The 26,646-nt window shown below is 37.4% G+C and overlaps 1 protein-coding gene across 1 annotated transcript; it reads left to right on the forward strand.

Moving 5' to 3' along the window:
- The first annotated feature begins 1,607 nt into the window (after positions 1-1,607).
- On the forward strand, positions 1,608-25,398 carry NTPCR (nucleoside-triphosphatase, cancer-related). The gene is made up of 5 exons (XM_053704765.1): positions 1,608-1,731; positions 12,871-13,033; positions 19,969-20,065; positions 21,460-21,669; positions 24,197-25,398. The coding sequence occupies exons 1-5, from the start codon at positions 1,698-1,700 to the stop codon at positions 24,263-24,265; spliced, it is 573 nt and encodes a 190-aa protein (XP_053560740.1). The 5' UTR covers positions 1,608-1,697; the 3' UTR covers positions 24,266-25,398.
- The last annotated feature ends 1,248 nt before the right edge of the window (positions 25,399-26,646 follow it).

The following is a 26,646-nucleotide window of genomic DNA, read 5'->3' on the forward strand; positions in this document are numbered from 1 at the left end:
GCCTGGCAATTACCAGCAAACCTCCAATGAGAAACCACTGGATGCCACAGTTTCCAAATATGTTAATATGAAGTAATTGGTAACCTCTTTCTCCTTAGAAAATGTCGGAGCCTTGTAGGGATACACACAGGCCTCAGGAACACTGCAATAATGATAGTATAAAATACATTGTTTTACAGTTATCTGTGAAAGCCAATTAAAGGAACAATCCGTCAAAATGTAAATGCACATTAATGAATTACATCTTTAAATAGAAACATATTTGCAATATACATGTAAAAGCAAAAATGCTTCTAGTAAAAGTAATCACTGTTTTAGTGTTGGCATTTTTCTCTGCACGTGCATGTGAAGCATAGCTAGATATTCTCAGTGCACAAGCATTATAAATACTGCAGCTGCTCAGAAAGCAAGTGGGGCTTGTATCATATCAGCAATTAAATAATTGAGTCATTATCAGATGGTACAAACACATTCGTCTCTCTGGGCAAGTTCTGTTTTCAAAATGCTTGTGCACGGTTCATACATAAATACACTTTTGAAAAAGTTATAACTTTTAATAGAAGCATTTTTGCTAATACTTGTATATTACAAAAATGCTTCTATTCAAAACTGAAATCCATCCATGCGGATTACAATTTTCGCTGGCATGTCCAATTAAGGAAATATATGTAGCGGGGTTAGCCTTGAGGTGTTAGCAGGGTGTATTTGCAGCTCTAAGAACCAAAAAAATCCAAATTTTCCAGAGATAAATTACATGAAATAAATAAGGAAAGTATATAGCAAACGTGTTTTACTACACATAACTAAACATTTTATATTAGAACCTCAAGGTGTTTACTGTCCCTTTAAAGCAATCAATTGTTTAAAAGGTGACATTTATAATACTCTGGGATCTAAAAACAAACAACCACCCCATATAAGCACTAATCTGGGGTGTTATATGCCATTTAAAGTGGGTACTAATATTCCACATTTTTACATTAGAATGTCCCAAAGACGCAATTTTGCAAACCTCCTTGTATGGAAAGGCAAAATACACTATGTTGCTAATTATCACTATTATGTCCCATTGTTTGTTTTTTTTTAATGTATTTTTTTTTTTTACTGCACGTTTATAAAGAACATTATAGTGCAAAAATAACATGTTCATATTTGTTACAGCATGTAATTTTAGTACTAGCTCCTTGGAAATGCTATGTGTTTAACCCCTGCATATATGTTAAACACATAGTTAAAGTACGACTTGGAAGCCACAGGGCACTAACTGGTCACAAGCAGATATAGCCGTTGAACCAATGAGTGGAGGCAGTCACACACAGCTAGGGTTAAACACATAGCATTGCTCTAACAAATTAGAGAATGTTATTTTTTCACTATGAAGTCAGTTTAGGGCTCAACAGTTGAAGAAAAAAAACTAATGAAAAACAAAAACGCAAGTTTTAGAGACATACTGATAATACCAGAATAATTAGAAAACAACAAAGAGGAAATAAAAAAAAGTTTAATGTTTTTTTTAAGATTACTCAAATAAATTAGAATCGTTGTGAAAAGTGACAGAAATACCCCAGCAGCCATTACTAGGTATGGGACGCATCGTGCAGCTGTCAGTCTCTTCCTATCTCTGCATCATTTCCTGCTCCTGTAAAGGAGGAGCTGCAGGGAAAATCTACACAGCAGCAAAGGCAGCTGAAAGCACTATGTATAAGCACGTGTTCCTAACAGGGCCCCCAGGTAAACTTCCATATTGTTTTGTACCAGTATTATATCATCTTATTGCGCTGCTGCTTTTATTATTGCTAATTAATTATGGTAGGTACTAAAGAAAGTGTTTGTTTATAAATAGTACTGCATTTGACATATATGCTTTTAATTGTATAGCAATACACATACCTAGTATATTTATATCTGGTAACATTGGCCCCAAATAACTAGCAAGTACCCAAAATGTTTATTTTATTTGTAAACAAAAATATTGTGACAGATATAAAAGGGACAGTGTACTGTATCCCCCCCCCCCCCCTCCACTGTAATGTGTTCCTAATGATCTATTTTACCTGTTTTATTAAATTGTTCACAAATAACCTCTTTAATATATTTTGTCATTTTATGCCAGGGTTTGGTTTCAGAAGGAATGGTTTTAAATCAAAACCGTTGTAAATTGAAACCCAGTTTATAATGTACGTCAATGGGAAGTGAGGGTGATAGGTTCCAGGCCCCTCTCAAAATTGTCATAAGTAACATTTAATACATTAATTTTAAAGCTTTGAAATGAAGACTTTAAATGCTAAACAACACTATAAACCTAATAAAATAATCACACAACACAGAATATATAATTAAACTAAGTTAAATGAACAAAAACATTTACTAAACAGCATTATAAACCTAATAAAATAATCACACAACACAGACTTCACTTGCATTTTTCTGCAAACAGTTCTTTATATGTATTCCAATCTGGACTGATTTATAGACAGGGAGATCTTGTTCCTTTGAAATCTGCTCGATAGCTCAGGTCTGGTTAAACTGATTAATTTCAGCTTGCTTGGCTTTGCTGCAACACAAGCGGAGAACTCCACCTACTGGCTATTTTAATAAATGCACTGCTTCTCAATGCTTTTCAATATCCGTCACATGACTAGAAAAAAAGGTTGTTATTCTGAAACGGTGTACATTGAACCATTGTAAAACAAGGGCCACCTGTGTGGTGTGTGTGTGTGTGTATATATATATATATATATATATATATATATATATATATATATATATATATATGAGAAAGAGAAGATAATTAGGCATGTACTTCCCACAGGCTCTGTGGGAAGTACATGCCTCAATGGGTTGAAATTGAAATTAGCAAAAAATTAGCAGTTGTAACACATTAAGGGGGAAATAGTTTTATTATTTAAAAAGATAGATAATCCCTTAACTACCAATTCCACAGTTTTAAATAACCAATACTGTTATAATAGACTATTTATATCTGATTATCTTGTATCTAAGCCTCTGCAGACAGCCCCCTTATCTATTTTCTTTTGACAGATTTGCATTTTAGCCACAGTTATCTATATGGCACACATGAACTAGCACTGTCCAGCTGAGAAATTCTAACAAAATGCCCTGAGATAAGAGATGGCCTTTAAGGGCTTAGAAATTAGCATATGAGCCTACCAAGGTTCAAGGTTTAGCTTTCAACAAAGAATACCAAGATAACAAAGCAAATTTAATGCTAAAAGTAAATTGGAAAGTTCTTTATAAGTGTATGCCCTATCTGGATCATGAAAGTTTATTTTTGACTTGATTTTGACTTAATTCCCAATATATTCATTTATGAAAAGGAATTAACATTGCAATATAAATGTTTGTTGCTTGCTTCTGCTGCAAAATACCCTGCATTTGCTTTAAAAAAAATCTGCTTGTTCCATATTTCCTAGACAGGTACTGTAATCTAAGTATGTTACAAAATCTAGCCCTAACTGGTCACATCAAAGTTAAATAAGTTTTTTAGCACAGTGTGCAGTTTTGCAACTACAGGTAGCCCTCAGTTTACGCCGGGGTTAGGTTCCAGAAGGAATGGTTGTAAATCGAAACCGTTGTAAATTGAAACCCAGTTTATAATGTAAGTCAATGGGAAGTGAGGGAGTTAGGTTCCAGGCCCCTCTCAAAATTGTCATAAGTAACACCTAATACATTATTTTTAAAGCTTTGAAATGAAGACTTTAAATGCTAAACAGCATTATAAACCTAATAAAATAATCACACAACACAGACTTCACTTGCATTTTTCTGCAAATAGTTCTTTCTATGCATTCCAATCTGGACTGATTTATAGACAGGAAGATCTTGTTCCTTTGAAATCTGCTCGATAGCTCAGGTCTGGTTAAACTGATTAATTTCAGCTTGCTTGGCTTTGCTGCAACACAAGCGGACAGCTCCACCTACTGGCTATTTTAATAAATGCACTGCTTCTCAATGCTTTTCAATAGCAGTCACATGACTGGAAAAAAAGGTTGTTATTCTGAAACTGTGTAAATTGAACCGTTGTAAACCGAGGGCCACCTGTATTATAAAGTGACACTTAGGGCTAGATTTATCAATTTGCGAACAGACAAGGTTCACATGTTGTGAAACTGTCCGCATGTTATTGCACTTTTTGGGGCATATTTGTTCCCCATATTTAGCATTCCATGGGCGATGCTGCCTGGTCTCAAGGTACAACCATTTATGTGAGAGCAGTGCTTCTCAATCACCCTGGTTGAATGAGTCCGGGGTGATTTTTCTAAATTGAAGAAACAATGAGACAAGCGCAAAATAACCAAAAACAAACACCTATAACACAGGGAGATCCCCCAAAACTCCCCACAGAATAAAGAAATCTAATTTAATAACTTATAGGTGCGCAAACCCAAAAAGGGATGCTAAAGTTAATAGTGTGAGAGGTGAAAGGAATATACTACAAATGGTATCAAAATTTGATTAGATCACCATGTGCACCTTGAATTATATAACCGTACAATAAAATGTTTTAAGTCTTAAACTCATGGAAAAAGGTCTTAAACTCAGGGAAAAAAAGGCTCAAAAATAGATTAAACTAAATCAGTTTATTGGAATATTAAAATTGGCATAGAATTGATTCTAAAAGAGGCCAAAATAGGAGATTCAAAAGCAATTAATTTCTATTAAAATACATTTAATTAAATTCCATTAAAAATTTCAAAAAACAAATACATATATATACACTAATCTAACCTATATTGTTGACCGGTCTTAACTAATGCAAAAAAAAATATCACAAATTTCAAATGTATTCAAACATTTAGAAACAAAGAAACATATGATTACAAAAAATACAGTGTATATTAATAGCAAAAATAGATACAAATAAAAATAAAATAGTTATAAGTTCCTTCTTAAGCAGAGGTTGATACTCTTTAGTAGATTTTTACTCCAGCGTATTTCTCCAAAACGTCCCCCAGATTTGTCAGCAGGGTAGATGTAGATTGATAGACATTCAAACCTCCCAGAGGGTAAGCGGATCTTGGGAACTGTATGGCGTCTAGGTAGAAAACATAAGCGTCCGCTTAGGTAGATATCAAATGCTTCACAAAGCAAAAGCACATCGGTACTTACACATTAGTAACCGAAGGTCTGCGCCGCATCCGGTTCTCCTTTCTGCCAGGGGTCATGATCTATCCTTTACACTCCACGGATCACCTTGGAGCTCAGACGCTGACCACTTCACAGGCAAGACTTCAGAGAAATCCGGAAAAAGAGCCTCCAAACGGAAAAAACACCTTGCTTGGGCAGTTATATTGCAGACAGAATGTAGATATTTATAGGTAAACAGTCACACTTGGCCTTTCAGTTCCTTCTGCTGGTTTCAGTGGCAGTGAAAGGCTTAGAGACGCGCTGTTTTTGTGTAGCTGTAGCCGGCACATGCAGTGTCATCTGTCAGCAGCAAATTAGATTTTTCTAAATTGGCAGAGATTATTTAGGAAGCAGCGGTTTAAACTACTGTTTCATAAATATGAGTTGCAGGCTCAATTGTACAAGGCTGCAAACAATCAGAGAGAGAGGGGTCACTGTTCTATGAAAGGATTACTTTCTGTTATAATTTTTAAGCTAAACAACTAACATATTAAAGTTAATAATAAACATTAATTAAAACCTACTGACCTATATTTTCTCCAAAACGAAGTTTCATAACGTTCTAAAAGTTATATCTTTTATTCCCTGATGATGTCACGTTATCCTGCCCACTATTTTCAGCACAGTGTGTTCAAAATACTTAAACCAATGAAATTGTGTTTAAAGCGCCATTTTGAAACCTAGGTATTGTAAACGGATTGGTACAGAGCAAAGGATACCCACGGAGTGGGTTTGGAAAACAATTAAATTTGCAGACAAGATTTCTGATGTACGGTACAGATATGTTAATGAAATGCTATTGATAAAAAGCGTATTTGGGGTAGTTAGTAACAGGCATAGAAAATATTTACTTACAGTGGCCCTTTAAAGAATGTAAAGTGAAAGTTGTTTATTTCTGAAGTAGTAGAGAAGGTGAGGTTAGGGACTGAATATTGGTGTCTCAATAAATATTTGCTAATGGTAACAACTTCTATGTTGGTGGCCAGCAGTGCTATGAGTGCATATGATGCTGTTACAGACAGGCACTACCAAAATGTACTTCTATTCACACTCTAAATAGACAGAAATTCCCTTACCAATATCAGTGAATTTAAAGGGACACTCAAGTCAGATAGACCATGCAATTTTATACAATTTTCCAATTTATTTTCATTAACAAAAATGAGCACAGTCTTTTTATGAGTCTCCAGCTCTCACTGAGCATGTGCAAGAATTCACAGAATATACGTGTATGCATTTGTGATTGGCTGATGGCTGTCACATGGTACAGGGGGGAGTGGAAATAGACATAACTGAAACTTGTCAGAAAAAAATCTACTACTGATTTGACGTTCAGACCAAGTGTTATTGTATTGTCTTTTTATCATGCAGTGGTTTATTGTGCAAATTTACTGTATTTACTGGTACTTTAATTCTGTGCTTCTTAAACTGAGGATGGGGACCCCTGGGGGGTCGTTTACATTTTTTGGGAGGTCCCCACAATATTTGGTAATGTACTGTGCACAGGGAGACAGGGGAGCAGGAGAGGTCCCTGCTACAGTAGTCTAAGTTACAATTATTAACCAAACAGCAGTGAAGCAATAAGCCAGAAAGGAATAGGAGGTTGCTGCTGACCTTCGCTTGTTCTTCAAACGTACGTTTTGTTTGGCTAAATGTCTTCAACTCTTCACACAATCTTGTTTTATAAATGAAAATGAAGGCATATAAAATTCTTTTTATTAAAGGGATATGAAAGCCAAAAATGTTCTTTTGTGATTCAGACAGAGCATATCATTTTTAAAAAAAAAAAGGTTTTCAATTCACTTCTATTTTTAAATTTGCTTTGTTCTCATGGTATGTGTTATATTAAGAGATACCTAGGTAGGCATCTGGGGCACTACATGGGAGTGCTCTTGCAAAACTGCTGCCATATATTGCTCTAAAAAATGTCTGGCTCCTATGCATTACGTCCTTTCTTTTCAACAAAATGATATTAAAAGAACAAAGAAAATGTTATAATATAAATAAATTAGAAAGTTGTTTAAAATTGCATGTTCTGACTGAATCATGAAATATTTTGGGTTTCATATCTATTTAATGTCAGGACACATGGGCTGTGTATGTATATGTGAGTGTGTGTATATACATGTTTGTATGTGTCTGAGCATGTATGAGTGAGGGTGAGTGTTTGTAAACGTGTGTTTGAGTGTGTGTGTGTGTGTGTGTGTATGAGTGATGGTGTGTGTTTGTAAGCATGTGTGTTTTTGTGTATGAGTGAGGGTGTGTGTTGTGAGTGTTTGTAAACATATGTGTTTAAAGGTGTTTGTGTATGAGTGAGGGTGTGTGTGTTGTGAGTGTTTGTAAACATGTGTGTTTGAGTGTGTGTGTGTGTGTGTTTGTGTATGAGTGAGGGTGTGTGTGTTGTGAGTGTTTATAAACATGTGTGTTTGAGTGTGTGTGTGTGTTTGTGTATGAGTGAGGGTGTGTGTGTTGTGAGTGTTTGTAAACATGTGTGTTAGTGTGTGTGTGTGTGTGTTTGTGTATGAGTGAGGGTGTGTGTGTTGTGAGTGTTTGCAAACGTGTGTTTAAATGTGTGTGTGTGTGTTTGTGTATGAGTGAGGGTGTGTGTGTTGTGAGTGTTTGTAAACATGTGTGTTTGAGTGTGTGTGTGTGTTTGTGTATGAGTGAGGGTGTGTGTGTTGTGAGTGTTTGCAAACATGTGTGTTTGAGTGTGTGTGTGTGTGTGTGTGTGTGTGTTTGTGTATGAGTGAGGGTGTGTGTGTTGTGAGTGTTTGTAAACATGTATGTTTGAGTGTGTGTGTGTTTGTGTATGAGTGAGGGTGTGTGTGTTGTGAGTGTTTGTAAACATGTGTGTTTGTGTATGAGTGAGGGTGTGTGTGTTGTGAGTGTTTGTAAACATGTGTGTTTGAGGGTGTGTGTGTTTGTGTATGAGTGAGGGTGTGTGTGTTGTGAGTGTTTGCAAACATGTGTGTTTGAGTGTGTGTGTGTGTGTGTGTTTGTGTATGAGTGAGGGTGTGTGTGTTGTGAGTGTTTGTAAACATGTATGTTTGAGTGTGTGTGTGTTTGTGTATGAGTGAGGGTGTGTGTGTTGTGAGTGTTTGTAAACATGTGTGTTTGTGTATGAGTGAGGGTGTGTGTGTTGTGAGTGTTTGTAAACATGTGTGTTTGAGGGTGTGTGTGTTTGTGTATGAGTGAGGGTGTGTGTGTTGTGAGTGTTTGTAAACGTGTGTTTGAGTATGAGTGAGTAACTTTTTTGTTCATATTTTGTTTAATGGGAGGTAAGCACATAGCTAATTTTGTACCTCTTTAAATGTGCGCACTTGGCCAAACATATTGCACAGGCCAAATTTTTGTGCACACTGCTCAGAGAAATTAAAGGTAACACTGCGTGCAGATTGGGGAAGAAGCCTACATATTAGTTACATGGAGTTAGACAGTGAGACTAATTGCTATTGATTATCAATGGCCAAAAAATGCATTTATTTTTACTAATAATTCTCTCACTTTGCTGCAGACACAAGATCAGCAAACCGAGAGCTGATGTGAGCGTAATGTACAGGCGTGTGCTATTGGAGGAGTGGCAAACACTCAAAGCAAATGTCTTTACTTTCTTTCAAAAGAAAATTACAAAGATTATTTTGCTTATTCAAAACATTTATATTATGTATCTACTACAATGATTTAATCCTTGGTTGCCCAGAATCATCAAAAAATATGTCAATGCTAGAGTTTGTTCCAAATCAAACATTGAAAAGCATAGAATTTCTGAAATAAAACTAGTCCATCAAGATTACAGCAATAAATGGATTTCACAGTGTTAAAGGGATACTAAACCCAATTTTTTTTCTTTCATTGTTCAGATAGAGCATGCCATTTTAAGCATCTTTCTAATTTACTCCTATTATCAATTTTTCTTCGTTCTCTTGCTATCTTTATTTAAAAAGCAGGAATGTAAATCTTAGCAGCCAGCCCATTTTAGGTTCAGCACCCTGGATAGTGCTTGCTTATTGGTGTATACATTTAGCCAACCAATAAGCAAGCGTATCCCAGATTCTGAACTAAAAATGGTCTAGCTCCTAAGCTTTACATTACTGCTTTATAAATAAAGATAGCAAGAGAACAAAGAAAAGTTGATAATAGGAGTAAATTAGAGCATGCAATTGTAAGCATCTTTCTATCTGAACAATGAAAGAAAAGTGACATGGCTGTAGCTGAACTCGCTGCCCCAGCTTTGGTTACTGCCTGTCCCAAACTCTCCTACTTTTTGTCTCAATAGCGGTCAGTCCATAGTACCGATTCTTCATGCACCAGGCTGAGATGCTGCTCGATTTCCCTGGGTTTGGCAGTTCCAGGTCCTGCTTTGTCTGATATTCTGCTGCTACTTTCTAGTTGTGTCCTCCGTTACTTGTCACCAGGATCTGCTCGATGAATGGTCTGGTGTTGCTTTTCCCCCCAGGGTCTGTTACTCCCCTCAGGTTCTTTTACTTACTCTGTACCAGGCTTTGATGCTGCTCTCTGATACGTTCTCTGACACACTAATATTAGCTATACTGTGCTAGTTACTGCAGACTTCTGTCCCCAGAATTTGTTGTCACCAGATTGTGCAGGTCAGTGCTGTTGCTGCTATACCAGTCTCTGGTTGCTGTGTAGGCGGTACAGAGCCTGCCGCTGTCACTATCCCAACTATTTGCAGTAGTCCTCAGCTAGTAGCGGACAGATGGAGAGCAGCCAACAGGACCTGCCCACTAATCAACCTGACATGGCGTCCAGCCAATAAAATTACTTTGTAGAATGAGTCAGTCTATGAATGACTGAGAATAGTTCATTGTCATAATTGTACCTGAGCTGTGGGTTTCCCATGTGTTCCAGGCTTGACTACTCCGCTAGCCCTAGACTTGAGCCATCCTTATTGTGAGACTACGTATTCATTTGCAGGCGCGGTACACAGATAAGGTTGCTTAATGGTCCCAGTGTGACGTAAAGAGAGAGCTCTTGCAGTAAAGAGCGCAGCTGATTTTTAAAGCTGCATTATTTGTGGCAAAAATACAATTTTCAGCCAGCAGGTCCTATTTGTTGCAACAACAAAAAAATTTCAGCCAGCAACTGATGTTTTTTGTTTTTTTTGTTAGGTGACCACATCACATGGAATAAAATTAGAGGTAGCCCTTGCCTTACAAAAGTCTGCCCACCCCTACGTTAAAGGATTACTATACTTATTTTTGTTGGTGTATTACGAATATGAAAATGGTTTTCTAATGAATAAAGTTATAAAATCCCCCTACTTTCATTGTCCAACGATGAGTGTACCATATATAAAATGTATTTTTATTTTCTTCTAATGATATCAGTCCAGACAACCCACTAATGTGGGCTGTACAATTGCCATTATAATCCGCCAATAGGATCCCTATTCTTTGAATACAATTAATCCCCTCCTTGCCACCTTGCGCATGCGCAATTTGTTTTGTGAAGCCGATGCTGCCTGAAGTATACTAATGGACACACTATACTAACGCACAGCTACATCACTCACTGTTTCTCTCTATTGAGAGCAGCACACCCGCTCTATTTCAGAACGGGTCTGCTGCTTTCAATACAGAGAAACAGTGAGTGACGTTTCTGAAGTTTTCATATACGCATTGCGGATAAAGTCCGCCATATTCCTACCTGGGTTGTCATCCAGGATAGGATGCTCTGAATTGGTACCCCAGGAGGGAGTTTGAAAAATAAGAAAAGCTTGAAAATTAATTGCGGCAAAACGGTAAACAATTTAAACGGATAGTACATTTAATAAGTGTATTGTTTTTTTAACTTTCTTTGGATTTTATGCTCCCTTTTTTTTGGGGGGGTTCAGTGTCCCTTTAAGCTCTGGAATCAAATGTAAGCTGTTGCCATTACATTTCTTCTTTTCTTTTTGTAACAATGTGTGTGTTTATAGTAATTATTATACACTGCTCCACAGGTGCTTCCCTCCAAGCATACAGACCCATATACACCAATTTATCCTGCTAAATTGCTACTGAGCATGTCTTGATTTATTTTTTTTATTTTTCAACTGTTTGCTTTTAGCGAGCATAATCACAACATATCTGAAATTAATAAACTTCAGCAACCATCCACTGTTCATTTTTTTTTTTCAGCAAGAAAAGGCAAATACGTTTGTAGCACACAGTTGTCTTATTAACTTCTTGGCAGCTAGTAAAACATTATAGAGTAGGGTTCTTCAAACTTTTGTTAAAGACCCAGTGCAATGATACAATATACCTTCATGACCCTATGTTTATGCTTGGTCTGAACATTTCTTAAGTAATATACAACAAGATAGCTGCAATTTTTTGGCAAAGTGACTAAAATGTGTGTGTACTTTATATCTGATTGTAGTCAAACTTGAAAGTGTTGTAAAAGGTAATAACACACACACACTCTCCTACAACACAAACAAACACACTCTCTCATAAAATCTACACACTACCACATACACTCTCATACAACACACACACACACACACACACCACTCATACTCTCATATTACACACATTCTCATGCAACGCACACACCACACACTCTCAAACAGAACACACAGGTAGCACACAAAAATAAGGCAACAGCACCTTTATTGAGCAACGTTTCGGGGCTCCTGCCCCTTTATCAAGCTTGATAAAGGGGCAGGAGCCTTGAATCGTTGCTCAATAAAGGTGCTGTTGCCTTATTTTTTTGTGCTACCTGTGTGTTCTGTTTGAAGTATACATTAGGACCCTGGAAAGGGAGATCCTCCAGGTGCTGCACCAAGACTTACTCTTATACAATGTACATGGGACATTCTCAAAAGGTGTGTGCTGGTCCTGTTGTCTTTTTACACACACTCTTATACAACACCCACCCACCACATACTCTCATACAACACACACAGACCGCATATACTCTTATATTACATACACCGCACACACTATCATACAACACACACATACTCTTATATTACACACACCACACACACACTATCATACAACACACACACTCTTATACAAGACGCACCCACCCACCACATACTCTCATACAACACACACACTTTCATGCAACACACACAGACCGCACATACTCTTATATTACACACACCACACTACACACACTCTCCTACAACACACACTACACACACTCTCCTACAACACACACACACACTCTCCTACAACTCATACAGCACAAATACTCTCCTACAACACACACTCTCCTACAACACACACCACACATATTCTCCTACAACACACACACCACACATACTCTCATACAACACACACACAAGTTGTGACCCAGTAAACATGGTGTTGCAACCCAGTAATGGGTCCCGACCCGTAGTTTGAAGAACCCTGCTATAGAGGGATTAACCACTTAGCTAACAGTGCCACTTCCAATCTTTCTCACTCCCCATGCACTGTGACAGCCGTGGTAAGGGAGAGGATTGCTATTGCCGCCCCTCAAAAAGCAGCCAAGCTAGGTAACATGATCAAGGGACGTGGGTTAGAACCTCACCCTGACAGAGTTTGGGCCTTATAATACTTGAGAACACTAATTATGGCTGCAACCCTGCCAATGTGTGCCTTTAATACAGTTATGGTAAATTGTATGAGCGTATTAAGCTATAGTACAGAATAGTGTTGTCCTTCCTGCACATCATTTTAATTATGGTATTTTTATTTTAGAAAACTATACTGTGTATATTCCTTCTAGGTGTTGGGAAAACGACCCTAATTCAAAAAGCTTCTGATGTTTTAAAATCATCTGGTGTTCCCATTGACGGATTTTACACAGAGGAAGTTAGACAAGGAGGCAGAAGAATTGGATTTGATGTTGTAACATTGTCAGGGAAACGTGGAATCTTATCAAGAATTGGGTATGGAAAATGTTATTTTAAGCCTGGGTTAACAGATATAACATGGTCATCCTCTCAAATGCTAGATGCTTCATAGTTAAAATTGTAATTGCTAATCACTGGTTCATTTAAAGGGACAGTCAACACCAGATTTTTTGTTGTTTTAAAAGATAGATAATCCCTTTTATTTATTATCTATTGACATTTTAGCCAATTAGTGCAGTGTCTGCCACAATCCACGGGCGTGATCACAATGTTATCTATATGGTTTACATGAACTAGCTCTCCCCTGTTGTTGTGAAAAGCAAATAAAAAAGCATGTGATAATTTCTAAGCCCTTGAAGGCCGCCTCTTATAATATGAGCCTTCCTAGGTTTAGCTTTCAACTAAGATTACCAAGAGAAGAAAGCAAAATTGGTGATAAAAGTAAATTGTAAAGTTGTTTAAAATTGCATGCCCTATTTGAAACATGAAAGTTTTTTGTTTGTTTTTTTGGACTTGACTGTCCCTTTAACCCCTTAAGGACCACAGCACTTTTCCATTTTCAGGGCTATTTTTACATTTCTGCTGTGTTTATGTTTAGCTGTAATTTTCCTCTTACTCATTTACTGTACCCACACATATTATATACCCTTTTTCTCGCCATTAAATGGACTTTCTAAAGATGCCATTATTTTCATCATATCATATCGTATAATTTACTATAAAAAAAATTATAAAATATGATGAAAAAATGGGGAAAAAACACATTTTGGTATATTTCATGCCACCATTTCACCGCCAAATGCGATCAAATGAACTTCACAAACTTTAGGTTTCTCATTGAAATTTGATTACCAACAACTTGTGTAATTATGGCACAAATGGTTGTAAATGCTTCTCTGGGATCCCCTTTGTTCAGAAATAGCAGACATATATGGCTTTGGCATTACTTTTTGGTAATTAGAAGGCCGCTAAATGCCACCGCGCACCACACTTGTATTTGACCCAGTAGTGAAGGGCGGGGTTAATTAGGAAGCTTGTAGGGTTAATTTTAGCTGTAGTGTAGTGTAGTAGACAACCCAAAGTATTGATATAGGCCCATTTTGATATATTTTTTTATGCCACCATTTCACCGCCAAATGCGATCAAATTAAAAAAAAAAAGTTAACTTTTTCACTAACTTTAGGATTTTTACTGAAATTGTTTATAAACAGCTTGTGCAATTATGGCACAAATGGTTGTAAATGCTTCTCTGGGATCCCCTTTGTTCAGAAATAGCAGACATATATGGCTTTGGCATTGCTTTTTGGTAATTAGAAGGCCGCTAAATGCCACACTTGTATTATGCCCAGCAGTGACTGGGTTAATTAGGTCGCTTTTAGGGAACTTGAAGGGTTAATCTTAGCTTTAGAGTAGAGATCAGCCTTCCACCTGACACATCCCACCCCTTGTTCCCTCCCTGACCACTCTCAAACAGCTCTCTTCCCTCCCCTAACTCACTATTGTCACCGCCATCTTCAGTATTGGCAGAAAGTCTGCTAACTATTTGCCAACGTTTTGGGTACTGGCAGCTGTCTGCCAGTACCCACTTTGCAATCAAATTTGTTTTTTAAATAAACCCTACTCTTTCTGTAGTGTAGCTGCCCCCCCTCAATACCCTCCCCCTCCCAGATTCCTTTCAAAACATTATTCCCCCCCTCCTCTCCCATCACTCTCTCCAACCACTTAAAACGGACAGATTGCAGGCGCGTGTGCGCGCACGCTCCCGAGAGTGATTTCCCACTGCTGGCCGGAAGTTTGCTAGCGATGGGCCGTCCACCCGCCTCCCTGCAATGGCTCCCACCCACCAATGATCGGCACCATCGCTGGCCGATGCAGAGAGGGCCACAGAGTGGCTCTCTCTACATCTGTGTGTGAAAAAAGGTATTGCAGTGATGTCTCAATATCGAGGCATCACGGCATTACCTTGAAAGAGGATGGAAGCGACCAGGATCGCTTCCACAGCTTGAAACCTCCGACGACGTACAGGGTACGTCCTTGGTTGTTAACAACCGGTTTTTGTAGGACGTACCCTGTACGTCGTTGGTTGTTAAGGGGTTAAATCCTTGGACATATGCAATACTTTTCTGCAGTCTTGCAATAAATTAATATATCAGTTGCTTTCTGAGTACATTAATATTGATTACTGCAATTGTTAATGGTCAGTTAGCCTGTATTAGCCACCGCCATTTTGTTAGCAAATCATGCATTGTTTTCAGTATCTTATCTCCTCTGTGGCAAATTAGGGGCAGATATGTTGCAGGGTTAGAATTGGGGGAAAAAAATCAGAATGAAATAGAAACATAGATTTTGACATAAGATAAGAACCATAGGCCCAACATATTTGCCCACATTTCTTATAAAGTATAAACTCATCTAGTTGGTAGGATAGCCTCATGCTTATCTCAGGCATTCTTGAAGTCCCCCACAGTGTTTGTCATTGCCACCTCTAATGGAAGTTTATTCCATGGGGCATATTTATCAAGCTCCGAATGGAGCTTGATGCCCCGTGTTTCTGGCGAGCCTACAGGCTCGCCAGAAACAGCAGTTATGAAGTAGCGGTCACAAAGACCGCTGCTCCATAACCTGTCCGCCTGCTCTGAGCAGGCGGACAGACATTGCCGGAAATCAACCCGATCGAGTACGATTGGGTTGATTGACACCCCCTGCTGGCGGCCTATTGGCCGCGAGTCTGCAGGGGGCGGCGTTGCACCAGCAGCTCTTGTGAGCTGCTGGTGCAGTGCTGAATACGGAGAGCGTATTGCTCTTCGTATTCAGCGAGGTCTGTCGGACCTGATCCGCACTGTCGGATCAGGTCCGACAGACCTTGATAAATAGAGGCCCATGAATTAACCACCCTTTCTGTAAAGAAATGCTTCCCTAAATTACTCCTAAATATACTACTAAATTACATGAAAAGGGGGAAAAATGAATCGTGAGCGTATATTGCAAATGTATTTATGATATAGCTGTAGATTTTAAAGGGTATTTAACCATTTTGTATAAGAGACCACATTGGATTACCCTTTCCTCCTTATTGATTAGCGATATTTCTGCCAAAACCCACCCTGCAACATGATTGAAGCATGTGAGGCAGGGATTTATACAGGTTACAAATGTTACTTTCTGACAACGAGTTTAAAAGCATTAATTATTAAAGGGACAGGAAAGCCAAATATTACATTTTCAGGATTCAGATACCTCATGTAGTCTTAACTTTTACTTCTATTATCAAATTTACTTTGTTCTCTTAGTATGCTTTTTTGAAAAGCATACATATGTATCCTCAGTGGCAATACACTACTGGAAGCTAGCTGGTGATTGATGGCTACAAACATATGCCTCTTGTCATTAGCTCTTCAGTTGTGTTCACCATGCGTTAAATTGCTTTGCAGGGGCTAAACACAGTTATTTTGCCCTTTCATATCCTTTTAACAAATGCCTAAAGATCTATGAACCAGAAATCTATATATATATATATATATATATACTGTATATAAAAAAAAAAGATATGTGTATCCTGTAGATGACTGTCTCTAAGTAATCAGGGCTGTGGGGTCGCAGTGACTTAGGATGCGTACCCTGTCCAGTCTGAGAGTGCAGTCCATTTCTGTGTATTTTTTGTTTTTTTATATATAGGTGAGTAGTTAAACGCTGTGGATGTTGAATCAATATTCACACACTCTCATAGGCTGGGAGTGTAGGCGCAGCGGCAAAATGGTGGAGCGCTGCCTTGAAGAAAGAGCACATTTGTGTCGGCATAGAGCAATTTAGAAGAATCTCAGGCAACAGTTTTGTTTTGTGTCACTGCTGCCTTAGGTTGGACCTGCCCTTGTATACACAACTTTACCTCATGCTGTCTATACGCTGTGCCAAAGATCCACCAAATGTACATATTTTTGATAATTGTATTAAAGGGGCTTAATTTGTTAGAGTTTAAAATAATTATAAAAATGTTAAAAAGTACTGCACATGGGGGGCGTGGCTAAGTAGAGGCCATGATCGGTCGCTTTTCATGAAGCTCCTGGGTCTATTTATATAATTTTAGAGTTTTACTAGATATATAGCTCTCAATCCTTCTGTAAACTACAGCAACCTACTACTACATATTATGTGTTATCAAGCTGAGCCGAGTTGGGCTTATAATAACACCCAGGATCTGAACTAGCCAGCAATAAGTTTAGGCCGCCATCCGCACTTGATTCTGCACGACCTCCGTCAGATTACTCAAGTTTAGCAGATCTCCCATTTAAAAACCAAGTGTGTAAAAGGCTGATACCCTCAATTGGGGGACTATACCCGAACAGGTTCCACTTGGACGTCTACTCTCTACACCGAGCCGAGTGCGGAGGCGGCCTGCAAGTTTTTCTATCTAACCCCCCCGGGCTTCCGGGTATAACGGGCTATTCTGTTTGCTGACTCGCAGGATGGAGGATCCCCGACTAGCTATAGCTGCTATGCTTTTGGAGTTAAGCCGACAGATGGACACAAAGTTCGCCGATCTAAGAGTCTGCATCCTAGAAGCATCCATAAAAGATGGCGCCCGGCACCCATGTGCGTTGTCCGATGGTTCTGATCCCATTGATCTCCACCTCTCTGCAGAGCAATCCCTAACCGATCAATCAAAAGTAAATGTACGGTCTCCGGATGAAGTCACGGCAGTAACCAGTGTGCTCCGCTCAGAGGCACATTCCTCAACTCACCCACATCGTGTCTCTGTAGTCTTGACGGAGTCCCGAGGAAAGAGTGCCACCCCGCTCCCAGAGGTAGTGTACCCGGTCTACCCGCAACTGTTCTTCCACACCCCAGCTCTAATTGAGAAAGTGACTGCCTCCCTCTCATCTCCGTGGCCTTGGTCGGAGGATGCGGTCAGTCACTGGGAGGGGCATGCGGAACTCTTACGGTGGTATATTGCTCCAGAGCTTCCGAACGAGAAAGAGGGTATTTCTGCTGCAGCTGTTTGTCTGACCCGGTGTATAGCAGAGTTCACCCGGGTATCTTTATTAGACATTGTCGCTGATATTGACAAGGGCTGGGACTTATATCACAGTGACTTGATCCTGACTCGTGCTGGCATAGGTTAGAATCGGAGTGGTTCTAATAAAGCACAAATTGGTTAAGACTGGGGCTAAATCACCGGACAATGATCTCTTCAACTGCTCCTATAATATGTTTTACTTGTTAAGTGTTTATTGATGTGGCATATAGCTGTTGCGTAGTGTTCTAATAGTTAGCTTTCTTAAATAGTTATGTAATTAGTAACTAGAGGCCTTTATGTAGGAAAGTCTTTAGAGCAGATTATGTGCAGAGTTAAGTGTTTGCTTATTGACATATATATAAATTGACTAAGCCCCTAAACAATGAATCCAGATCCTTTCACACATATGTTGTATCTCCTTGATTCTGCTTCTCTTTTCGCCCTATACCATATCATCAGGTGTAACATGTGGAGTTCTCTCTAGCTGCTGAGATTCTGGGGGAGATATTAGGGTATGATGTCATAGGGGTTACGCTAAAAGTTAAGATATTCCAGACAGTAGTTTTTAGAATCTAGAGATACTAGAAACAGGTTCCCTATACTATATCTGATGCCAAATGCTCCTTAGATCTCTTATGCCCCTTTCGCCTAATATTGGAAAGGATTAAAGTCTGCACTACTTCTTGAGGTATGATTAGTATAGATGTATAATATATTACTAATATAGAGTCATATAAGTCGGAATTATAGTTGGGGCAATGTTTTTCCCTAAGAGTTGCTTCACTTATGTCCCAATATGAAATCCCTCTGGCTTGGAATGGTGCTTGACCTAGTATACTCCCCTATAGTTAGTAGACATCTCCTCTTAATTGAGAAATCCCACAGTCTAATAGCTAATCAAACTTGCCCTGAGTGGGTACCTAGCTTTTATACTCTTCTTTAGTAGTGTGAATACGATCTGAGTAAACTAGAGATAAAAGATGCCTATGTATTGCTTTTCATTGTAATATTGTTATTCTTATAGTTTATAAGAATTGTTAGTTATGTGTTAATCCTGCTCTCTATACTACAAATCAGCACAGATAAAACACATCTCCTTGAGAGATACGCAATCTACCTACTTTCCTTTTACAGTGACTTCACTTACAAGCTCGCCCTTGGATAACTTAATTAGCCACAGCCATTAGTACCCATATGTCCTCTGTCATAGATCCCTACTGTAAAATCCTCCGTCCTATCTTTAATCTTTAATGTTGAGTATTGTATTTTAAATTTATAATAGCCCAGTTCCCCTCCTTATTATCTTATTGAGCAGCTCTAGTCTGCTGATATCCCCCCCCCCCATACTCAAGCTTATAGGCCCAAGAGCGGCCATTTCAAAAGCCAACTTCCTCATTATAGTCTATTTCAGTCTTCAAAGGTCCAAAAGCGACCCCTAATGTCAAAGAGGAACTAATTGTGGATATAAGATAAAATAGAGGTTTAATTTGTTAACTCATAATAATCTGAGATGCTTTGCATTTAATAACAACTAATGGTAACCAATATTCTCTTTTTTCCTTTCTGTATCTCATAATGCTCTATCATACGTTGTGTATTGTACGTAACCTCAATAAAAAATAAAAAAATATTTTAAAAAGTACTGCACAATAAGGTGTTTCACAACAGCTAAACATATGCAAAGAGAGGTTGGATTAGAGGATGTGGTTTGAGCAGGTGATGGGTGTGATCCGAAGAGAGTAACATTTTGGCCTGGCTAGTAGCTTGGGACTTGAAATTTTGAGCCTATATATATATATATATATATATATATATATATATATATATATATATATATATATATATATATATATATATATATATATATATATATATATATAAAAAATCTATTCACATATTGTAATATGATTAATAAGCCATTAGCATTTAGTAATGCAGTCTGTGTTTGTTTTTACAGTTCTGATTTACCTACAGGACGGCGAGAATACAGAGTTGGGCAGTATGTGGTGGACGTTATATCTTTTGAGACCCTTGCGCTTCCAATACTTAACAATGTAAGTAAAAATACCTATTGTTTTATTCACTCAACAAGAGGTATTGTATTCTCAAAAAATTCTCGTGTCTATGGTATCTACTTTTATTTTAGGGGACATTAAGGAAATATAAAAATGTGTTTTTCTTTTACAACATTAATATATATCGTAAAGCAGCATTGTGGTAGCGCAGAGACGTATGAGTTTGTTATGGGTCCCCTGTCATACACTATTCTGTTAACATCATTATACAGTTACTGGATCTGGATTCTCTTCTTGTACTGTAACGCAATTTAAAATGTGATGAAACTGTGCTATTAGGGTACAACAGTACATAATTTGTGATATAGACAGAGCATACAATTTTAAACAACTTTCCAATTTACTTCTATTATTTAATTTGCTTCCTTCTCTTGTTATCGTTGCTGAAAGGTTTATCTAGGTAAGCTCAGGATCAGCAAAGAACTTAGGTTCTAGCTGCTGATTGGTGGCTGCATTTATATACCGATTGTCATTGGCTCACCCATCTTTGTAGTGGGTATGGTATGACAAAAACATGCTGTTTAAATAAGAATCAAGTAAATCAAGTTATCATCGTTATAAATCAATTTCTGAAGTTCCAAAAATCAACCCGTTTTATTTTTTTCTGTCTGGATCATGTTATTCAGTAAACCAACTGAAAATCTGGCCGTTAGGCGACGTTCACCCCATGTCATCAGCCTCCTTGCACATATGCGGATGCAGTATTCTTTTTCTCCGAAGCTATTAATCCAGGCTTGCTCCCGTTTTGCGCATGCGTATTGGGATTATTTTGGTATTGGAGAGTTGTGAATGGATTCGCCAATTAGCCGTTGAACTACGCATACGCTAATCAGCGATGTCACTTTCTGCTGCCTATGCGCAGTTCAACGAGTGCATTGTGAACGCGCTTTTGAGAGACGTAGAGAGCGGGTGGGACCGCTCTATACGTCACAGAACACAAAACCAGGAAATAGGGGTTGGGAGGAGTAAGAATACAAACGGTAGTGAGTATATATATATATATATATATATATATATATATATATATATATATATATATATATATATATATATATATATATATATATATATATATATAAAAAATAGTAAAGTATTAGATACAAAAACTTAGTGATTATCTTATGTTAATATTTGCAAATGCATTGATGTGTTACAAAGGTAAAAACTTTACCTTCACTTTAAGCTCTGAGATAATAACTACTAATATAACAAAAACATAAACATGTTTAAATTGACTAACTTAGTCCTCCATAATAATTCATATTGAACTGACACATGAAATTTATCTGTCCTCAAAAAAAGTAAAAAAAAAATGCTTATTAGGATTATATTTATTGTATTAGTTTTGTATTAGTTATGATCTTTCTCAACAGGTTACAAGTACAAATCCAAAACAAAAAACCTTGTGCGTAATTGATGAGATTGGTAAAATGGAGCTGTTCAGTCAATCGTTCATTCATTCCGTACGTAAAACTCTGGACTGTCCTGGTGCTTTGGTGTTTGGAACTATTCCAGTGCCCAAAGGAAAACCAATACCTCTTGTTGAAGAGATAAGAAGCAGGCGAGATGTTAAAGTGTTTAATGTAAGTTCCTAGATTCAACGTAACAATTATACAGTGGCTCCATTACTGACCTAGAATTAAAAAGAAGTTAAATCAAATGGATATGAAACCCAACATTTTTCTTTCATGATTCAATTTAAGCAACTTTCTAATTTACTCCTATTATCTATTTTTCTTTGTTTTCTTAGTATCTTTATTTGAAAAAGCTGGAATATAGGCTTATGAGCCGGACCATTTTGGTTCAGCACCCTGGGTAGCGCTAGCTGATTGGTGACTACATTTAACGACCAACCACACAATTCTGATCCCAGAAATGGATAATTCAATTGATAGTGACAATTTTATGCACATCCTTAAATGTAACCACATATTATAAGTACCTCCTAATGTGTCCTACTTTTGTCAAGATGAGATATATTAGGGATTGGGAATCAGATTGGGGTAAGTAGTATGCAACACAAAGGTGGCGGCTGTGATCCTCTCCACTAAACTTTTGGTTCATGGTGTCACACTTTATGAGCTATACTATAAACTAATAACCAGGTGACACCCGGTTACAAAAATATTCTCTTCCTGTTCCCCAGTCTGTTTTTGGGGGTGTGAGGAGGTTGAGCTTCTCTCTATCATGTCTGCTGGACATGCCCAGGTGTGCAGCCTTTGGTCCAAAACGTTTAACTATGTAATTTCCTTGGTATCCAAAGCAAGTTAGGCCTGAGTCTGCATTACTGCACTACTTTACAAAAAATAAGATTTTGAGATCTCAGAGACTCCTGTTAATTTATGTTCTAAAGGCCATCAAGCTTTCTATGCCAGAAACTAGAAGAAGCAGGTCACTCCACTGGTGAGGGGTCAGGTACCTACATAATACGTAGGAGTATGATTATCAGTCTAAATTACACATTTTGACCTGTATTGTGTGATATGGGAGCCTTGGAATTCCAGAAAACCCCAAAGTGGCCCTGGTAGTGTAATTAGTCCTATGAAATATTGTGTGTGAAGCCCTTTCTCCTGTTCCTCTCCCATGCACCCCCCCCCCCCCCCAGGTTTATTTATTTATTTATTTATTGTATGATCATTGGCAGTTCAGTCATTCTAAGTAGGCTCGACTTTCTATTAAATTTATTACTGTCTTCATCACACTATGGACACTTCATTTGTAACATGTTATAGCTGAGACAGTCACTTAATTCCTTAGCATTACTGATCATTGTTTATATTTACTTGTGCACTATGTCATTGTTATTTTTTTATATACGTCTGTATTATACAATGTTGAAATTGACTGTTATTTTGAAAATGTAAATAAAAATGTATTTCAAAAAATTAAAACATTTAAAAGTGTTTTTTATTGATAGGCAAAGTTCACATATGTAAGCTTAACTGTTTTAAAATGTTTTTTTAGTATTAATGTACATATGTAATCTATCAATAATGTCTGTATGTGATCGTCTATCTATCTTTCTATATATCTAAATATACATATCCGTATTATCCACCTCTGTTCACTAAAATCTAAATATTCAGTGACATAAAGAATGTACTTAAAGGGACATTAAACAATAAATATATTTATTGCACCTTCCTCTAATTATGGGTAGAGTTGCTGCACATGTCTCTTTCCACTCCCCCTATATCATGTGACAGCCATCAGCCAATCACAAATGCATATGTGTATTCTGTGAATTCTTGCACAAGCTCAGTAGGAGCTGGTGACTCAAAAAGTGTAAATATAAAAAGACTGTGCACATTTTGTAAATGGAAATAAATTGGACGTTGTTTAAAATTGCTGCTCCATCTGAATCATGAAAGTTTAATTTTGACTTTGTCTCTTTAAAGGGCCATAATACCCAAATGTTTAAACACTTGAAAGTGATGCAGCATAGCTGTAAAAAGCGGACTAGAAAATATCACCTGAACATCTCTATGTAAAAAAGAAATATATTTTACCTTAAAAGTTCCTCAGTAGCCACATCCCATTGTAAAGGATTTCTAAGCAGCATATTAGTATGTCCCGGGACAGCTGAAAGGATGAGCCTCGTGCACTCTCATGTTATTTCCCTATTCAGTGTAACAATGAAATCTCATGAGAGTTCAGTCAAATCTCATGAGATCACAGTAAAAGAGTTCATGACCTCAGCACTGCTGATGCTGATTGGCTGCTGTTCATTTCATCATTTTTTTTTTTTTTACCTGCAGCTGGGAGCAGCTGAGTATAACTTTTTACTTAGAACTTACTCTGCTGAGCTGAGGAGATTGTGAGATAAAATATCTTCCTTTTTTACATAGAGATGCTCAGGTGATATTTTCCTGTCAGCTTTTTACAGTTATACTGCATCAGTTTCAAGTGATTTAGCATATGAGTATTATGTCCCTTTTAAGTGTTTGATATTTAAAAAGATTAAAATTAAGGCAGATTGGATCATATTTAGGCCCAAATGTGTGCTTGTATTAAAAAATAATATTTGTATATTTACTTTAAAATGTAGTCAATTAAATATATAATTATGATTTGAAATATAAAATTAAAATATATGTTTTTGTGTTTCAGATTACAAAAGAAAATAGAGATGGCATACTGCAAGAAATACTGAATGCTCTACAGGAATATAATAAGTAAATCAGAAATCTGACCTTATTAATGAGAGAAATAGTGTTTACGTTTCAACGGGAATATTATACTTATTTTACAGTTGGGCAATTTGTTTTTGAATTTTATGTTACAAATAGGTTTATTTTAATGCTTTGAATAACTGTCTGTTAAAGGGCCATAATACCCAAATGTTTAAACACTTGAAAGTGATGCAGCATAGCTGTAAAAAGCTGACTAGAAAATATCACCTGAACATCACTATGTAAAAAAGAAAGATATTTTACCTCAAAAGTTTCTCAGTAGCCACATCACATTGTAAAGGACGTCTAAGCAACAAATTAGTATGTCTGTCCCGGGACAGCGGAAGGAGCGAGCTTATGTGCACTCTCATCTTATTTCCCTATTCAGCTTAAGGAAGTTTACAATGAAATCTCATGAGAGTTAAGTGAAATCTCATGAGATCACAGTAAAAGAGTTCATGACCTCAGCATTGTTGATGCTGATTGGCTGCTGTTCATTTCTTCATTTTTTTTTCTTCTTTTACCTGCAGCTGAGCAGCATCTGAGTATAACTTTTTACACAGAACTTACTCTGCTGAGCTGAGGAAATTGTGAGGTAAAATATCTTCCTTTTTTACATAGAGATGCTCAGGTGATATTTTCCTGTCAGCTTTTTACAGTTATACTGCATCAGTTTCAAGTCATTTAGCATATGAGTATTATGTCCCTTTAAATTAGAAACAATAATATAAAAAAGAGGTGTTTGGTTAAAAGTGTTATAGTTATGATTTAGATAGAGAATACAATTTTAAACAACTTTCCAATTTGCTTCATTCTTTTGAATCTTTTGTTGAAGGAGCAGCAATGCACTACTGGGCGTTTTCTGACCACACCTAGTGAGCCAATGAAAAGAGGCATATATGTGCAGCCACCAATCAGCAACTAGCTCCCAGTAGTACATTGCTGCTCCTGAGCCTACCTAGGTATGCTTTTCAAGAAAAAAAATTAACAAGAACAAAGCAAACATAGAAGTAAATTGGAAAGTTGCTTAAAATTGCCTGCTCTATCAGAAACATAAAAGTTTAATTTTGACTTTACTGTACCTTTAAATATGTTCAACTGACATTGTATAATAAAGTTGGAGCAAACTGAATGTATAAATATTTTAAGACATCCATTTTCCATATGAAGAACTGCCTGTCTCAATTTCTAAACTAACGGAGACTGCATTTTTTTTTATTTTTTTTTTAAAACAAGCTTTATTTCGTGAACATTTGCAAATTTACAACATAAAGGAGATACAATAATATGGTAAGGTTACATCTCACATTGCATTCACATATATTGTCAAATTGAACATTAGTGACAAAATCAAACACTGAGGATAATAATATTTTGCTTATCAAGGTCACACCATGTTTTGCTTTGCATGTGTCACACTTTGATTAGGGTACAATTGAACCAATGTTTTTCAGAACCCAGTACAACAAATATATCTAATGGAATGTTCACTCGCATTACTCAGCAGTGCATTCCATGAAAGAAGAAAGAAAAGGGGAAAGAGAAACAAGAGAATAAGCGACCAGGGGTACAGAGCAGGGATAGGCAAGGTGTCCGTACACAGACACTGGTGTCCGTGACTGGCCCTTGCAGTGTCCGCCGCCCATTTTGCTGTGGGGAGGGAGGAGAAAGACAGATGAATACTGGTCCTGACTCCTCCTTAACACACGCGGTGCCACGTTTCGCAGGGTTGTGGCCACTCCCACATGATGCCGCTTAGTACCAGAAAATTATTCTGAGTGAGACAGAGAGAGAGGGAAGATTCAAGAAGCAAGCTGCCACTGTGTCCCTGGAGCTTTATATGCAAAGGTAAAGCACTTTAACCAGCACCTGAGGTTTATTATAAGTAGTATTTAAATAGAAAGAAAAGATATAGTAAGGTTGTGATTCATAACCTTAGTATATCTTTTCTTTCTGATTAAATAATAGGAAATAGAAAATATTTAGTGAGAATAAAATTAGTGGCTTGTCAAGAGACTGCTAGCAATATTGGGTGATAAGTTATGGAATAAATAATGCCTGAGTGAAATACTGGATGTGTATCTGCATCAGTATAATAACACCCAGTACTATATAATGACACAGTAGTGACACTGGCACATGCGTATAGCCAGACAAGGACTGGTTATAGGATCAGTGGTATCTGCATCAGTATAATAAAATTCAGCACTATAAAATAATAGTTTTAATTGTAAATGTACCTTGGTGTCCTTCACTAAAGGTCTTTACTTTAGAAAATGTCCGCCACAGCCTTGGCTCGTGCCTATCCCTGGTACAGAGAGAGAGGAGAGAAGAAAAAAAAAAAAAGGGAGGGGGGAAAGGAAGGGAAAAAAGGGAAACATCCGAGTC

Source organism: Bombina bombina, chromosome 3, assembly GCF_027579735.1.
Source record: "Bombina bombina isolate aBomBom1 chromosome 3, aBomBom1.pri, whole genome shotgun sequence".
NCBI classification, from domain to species: domain Eukaryota; kingdom Metazoa; phylum Chordata; class Amphibia; order Anura; family Bombinatoridae; genus Bombina; species Bombina bombina.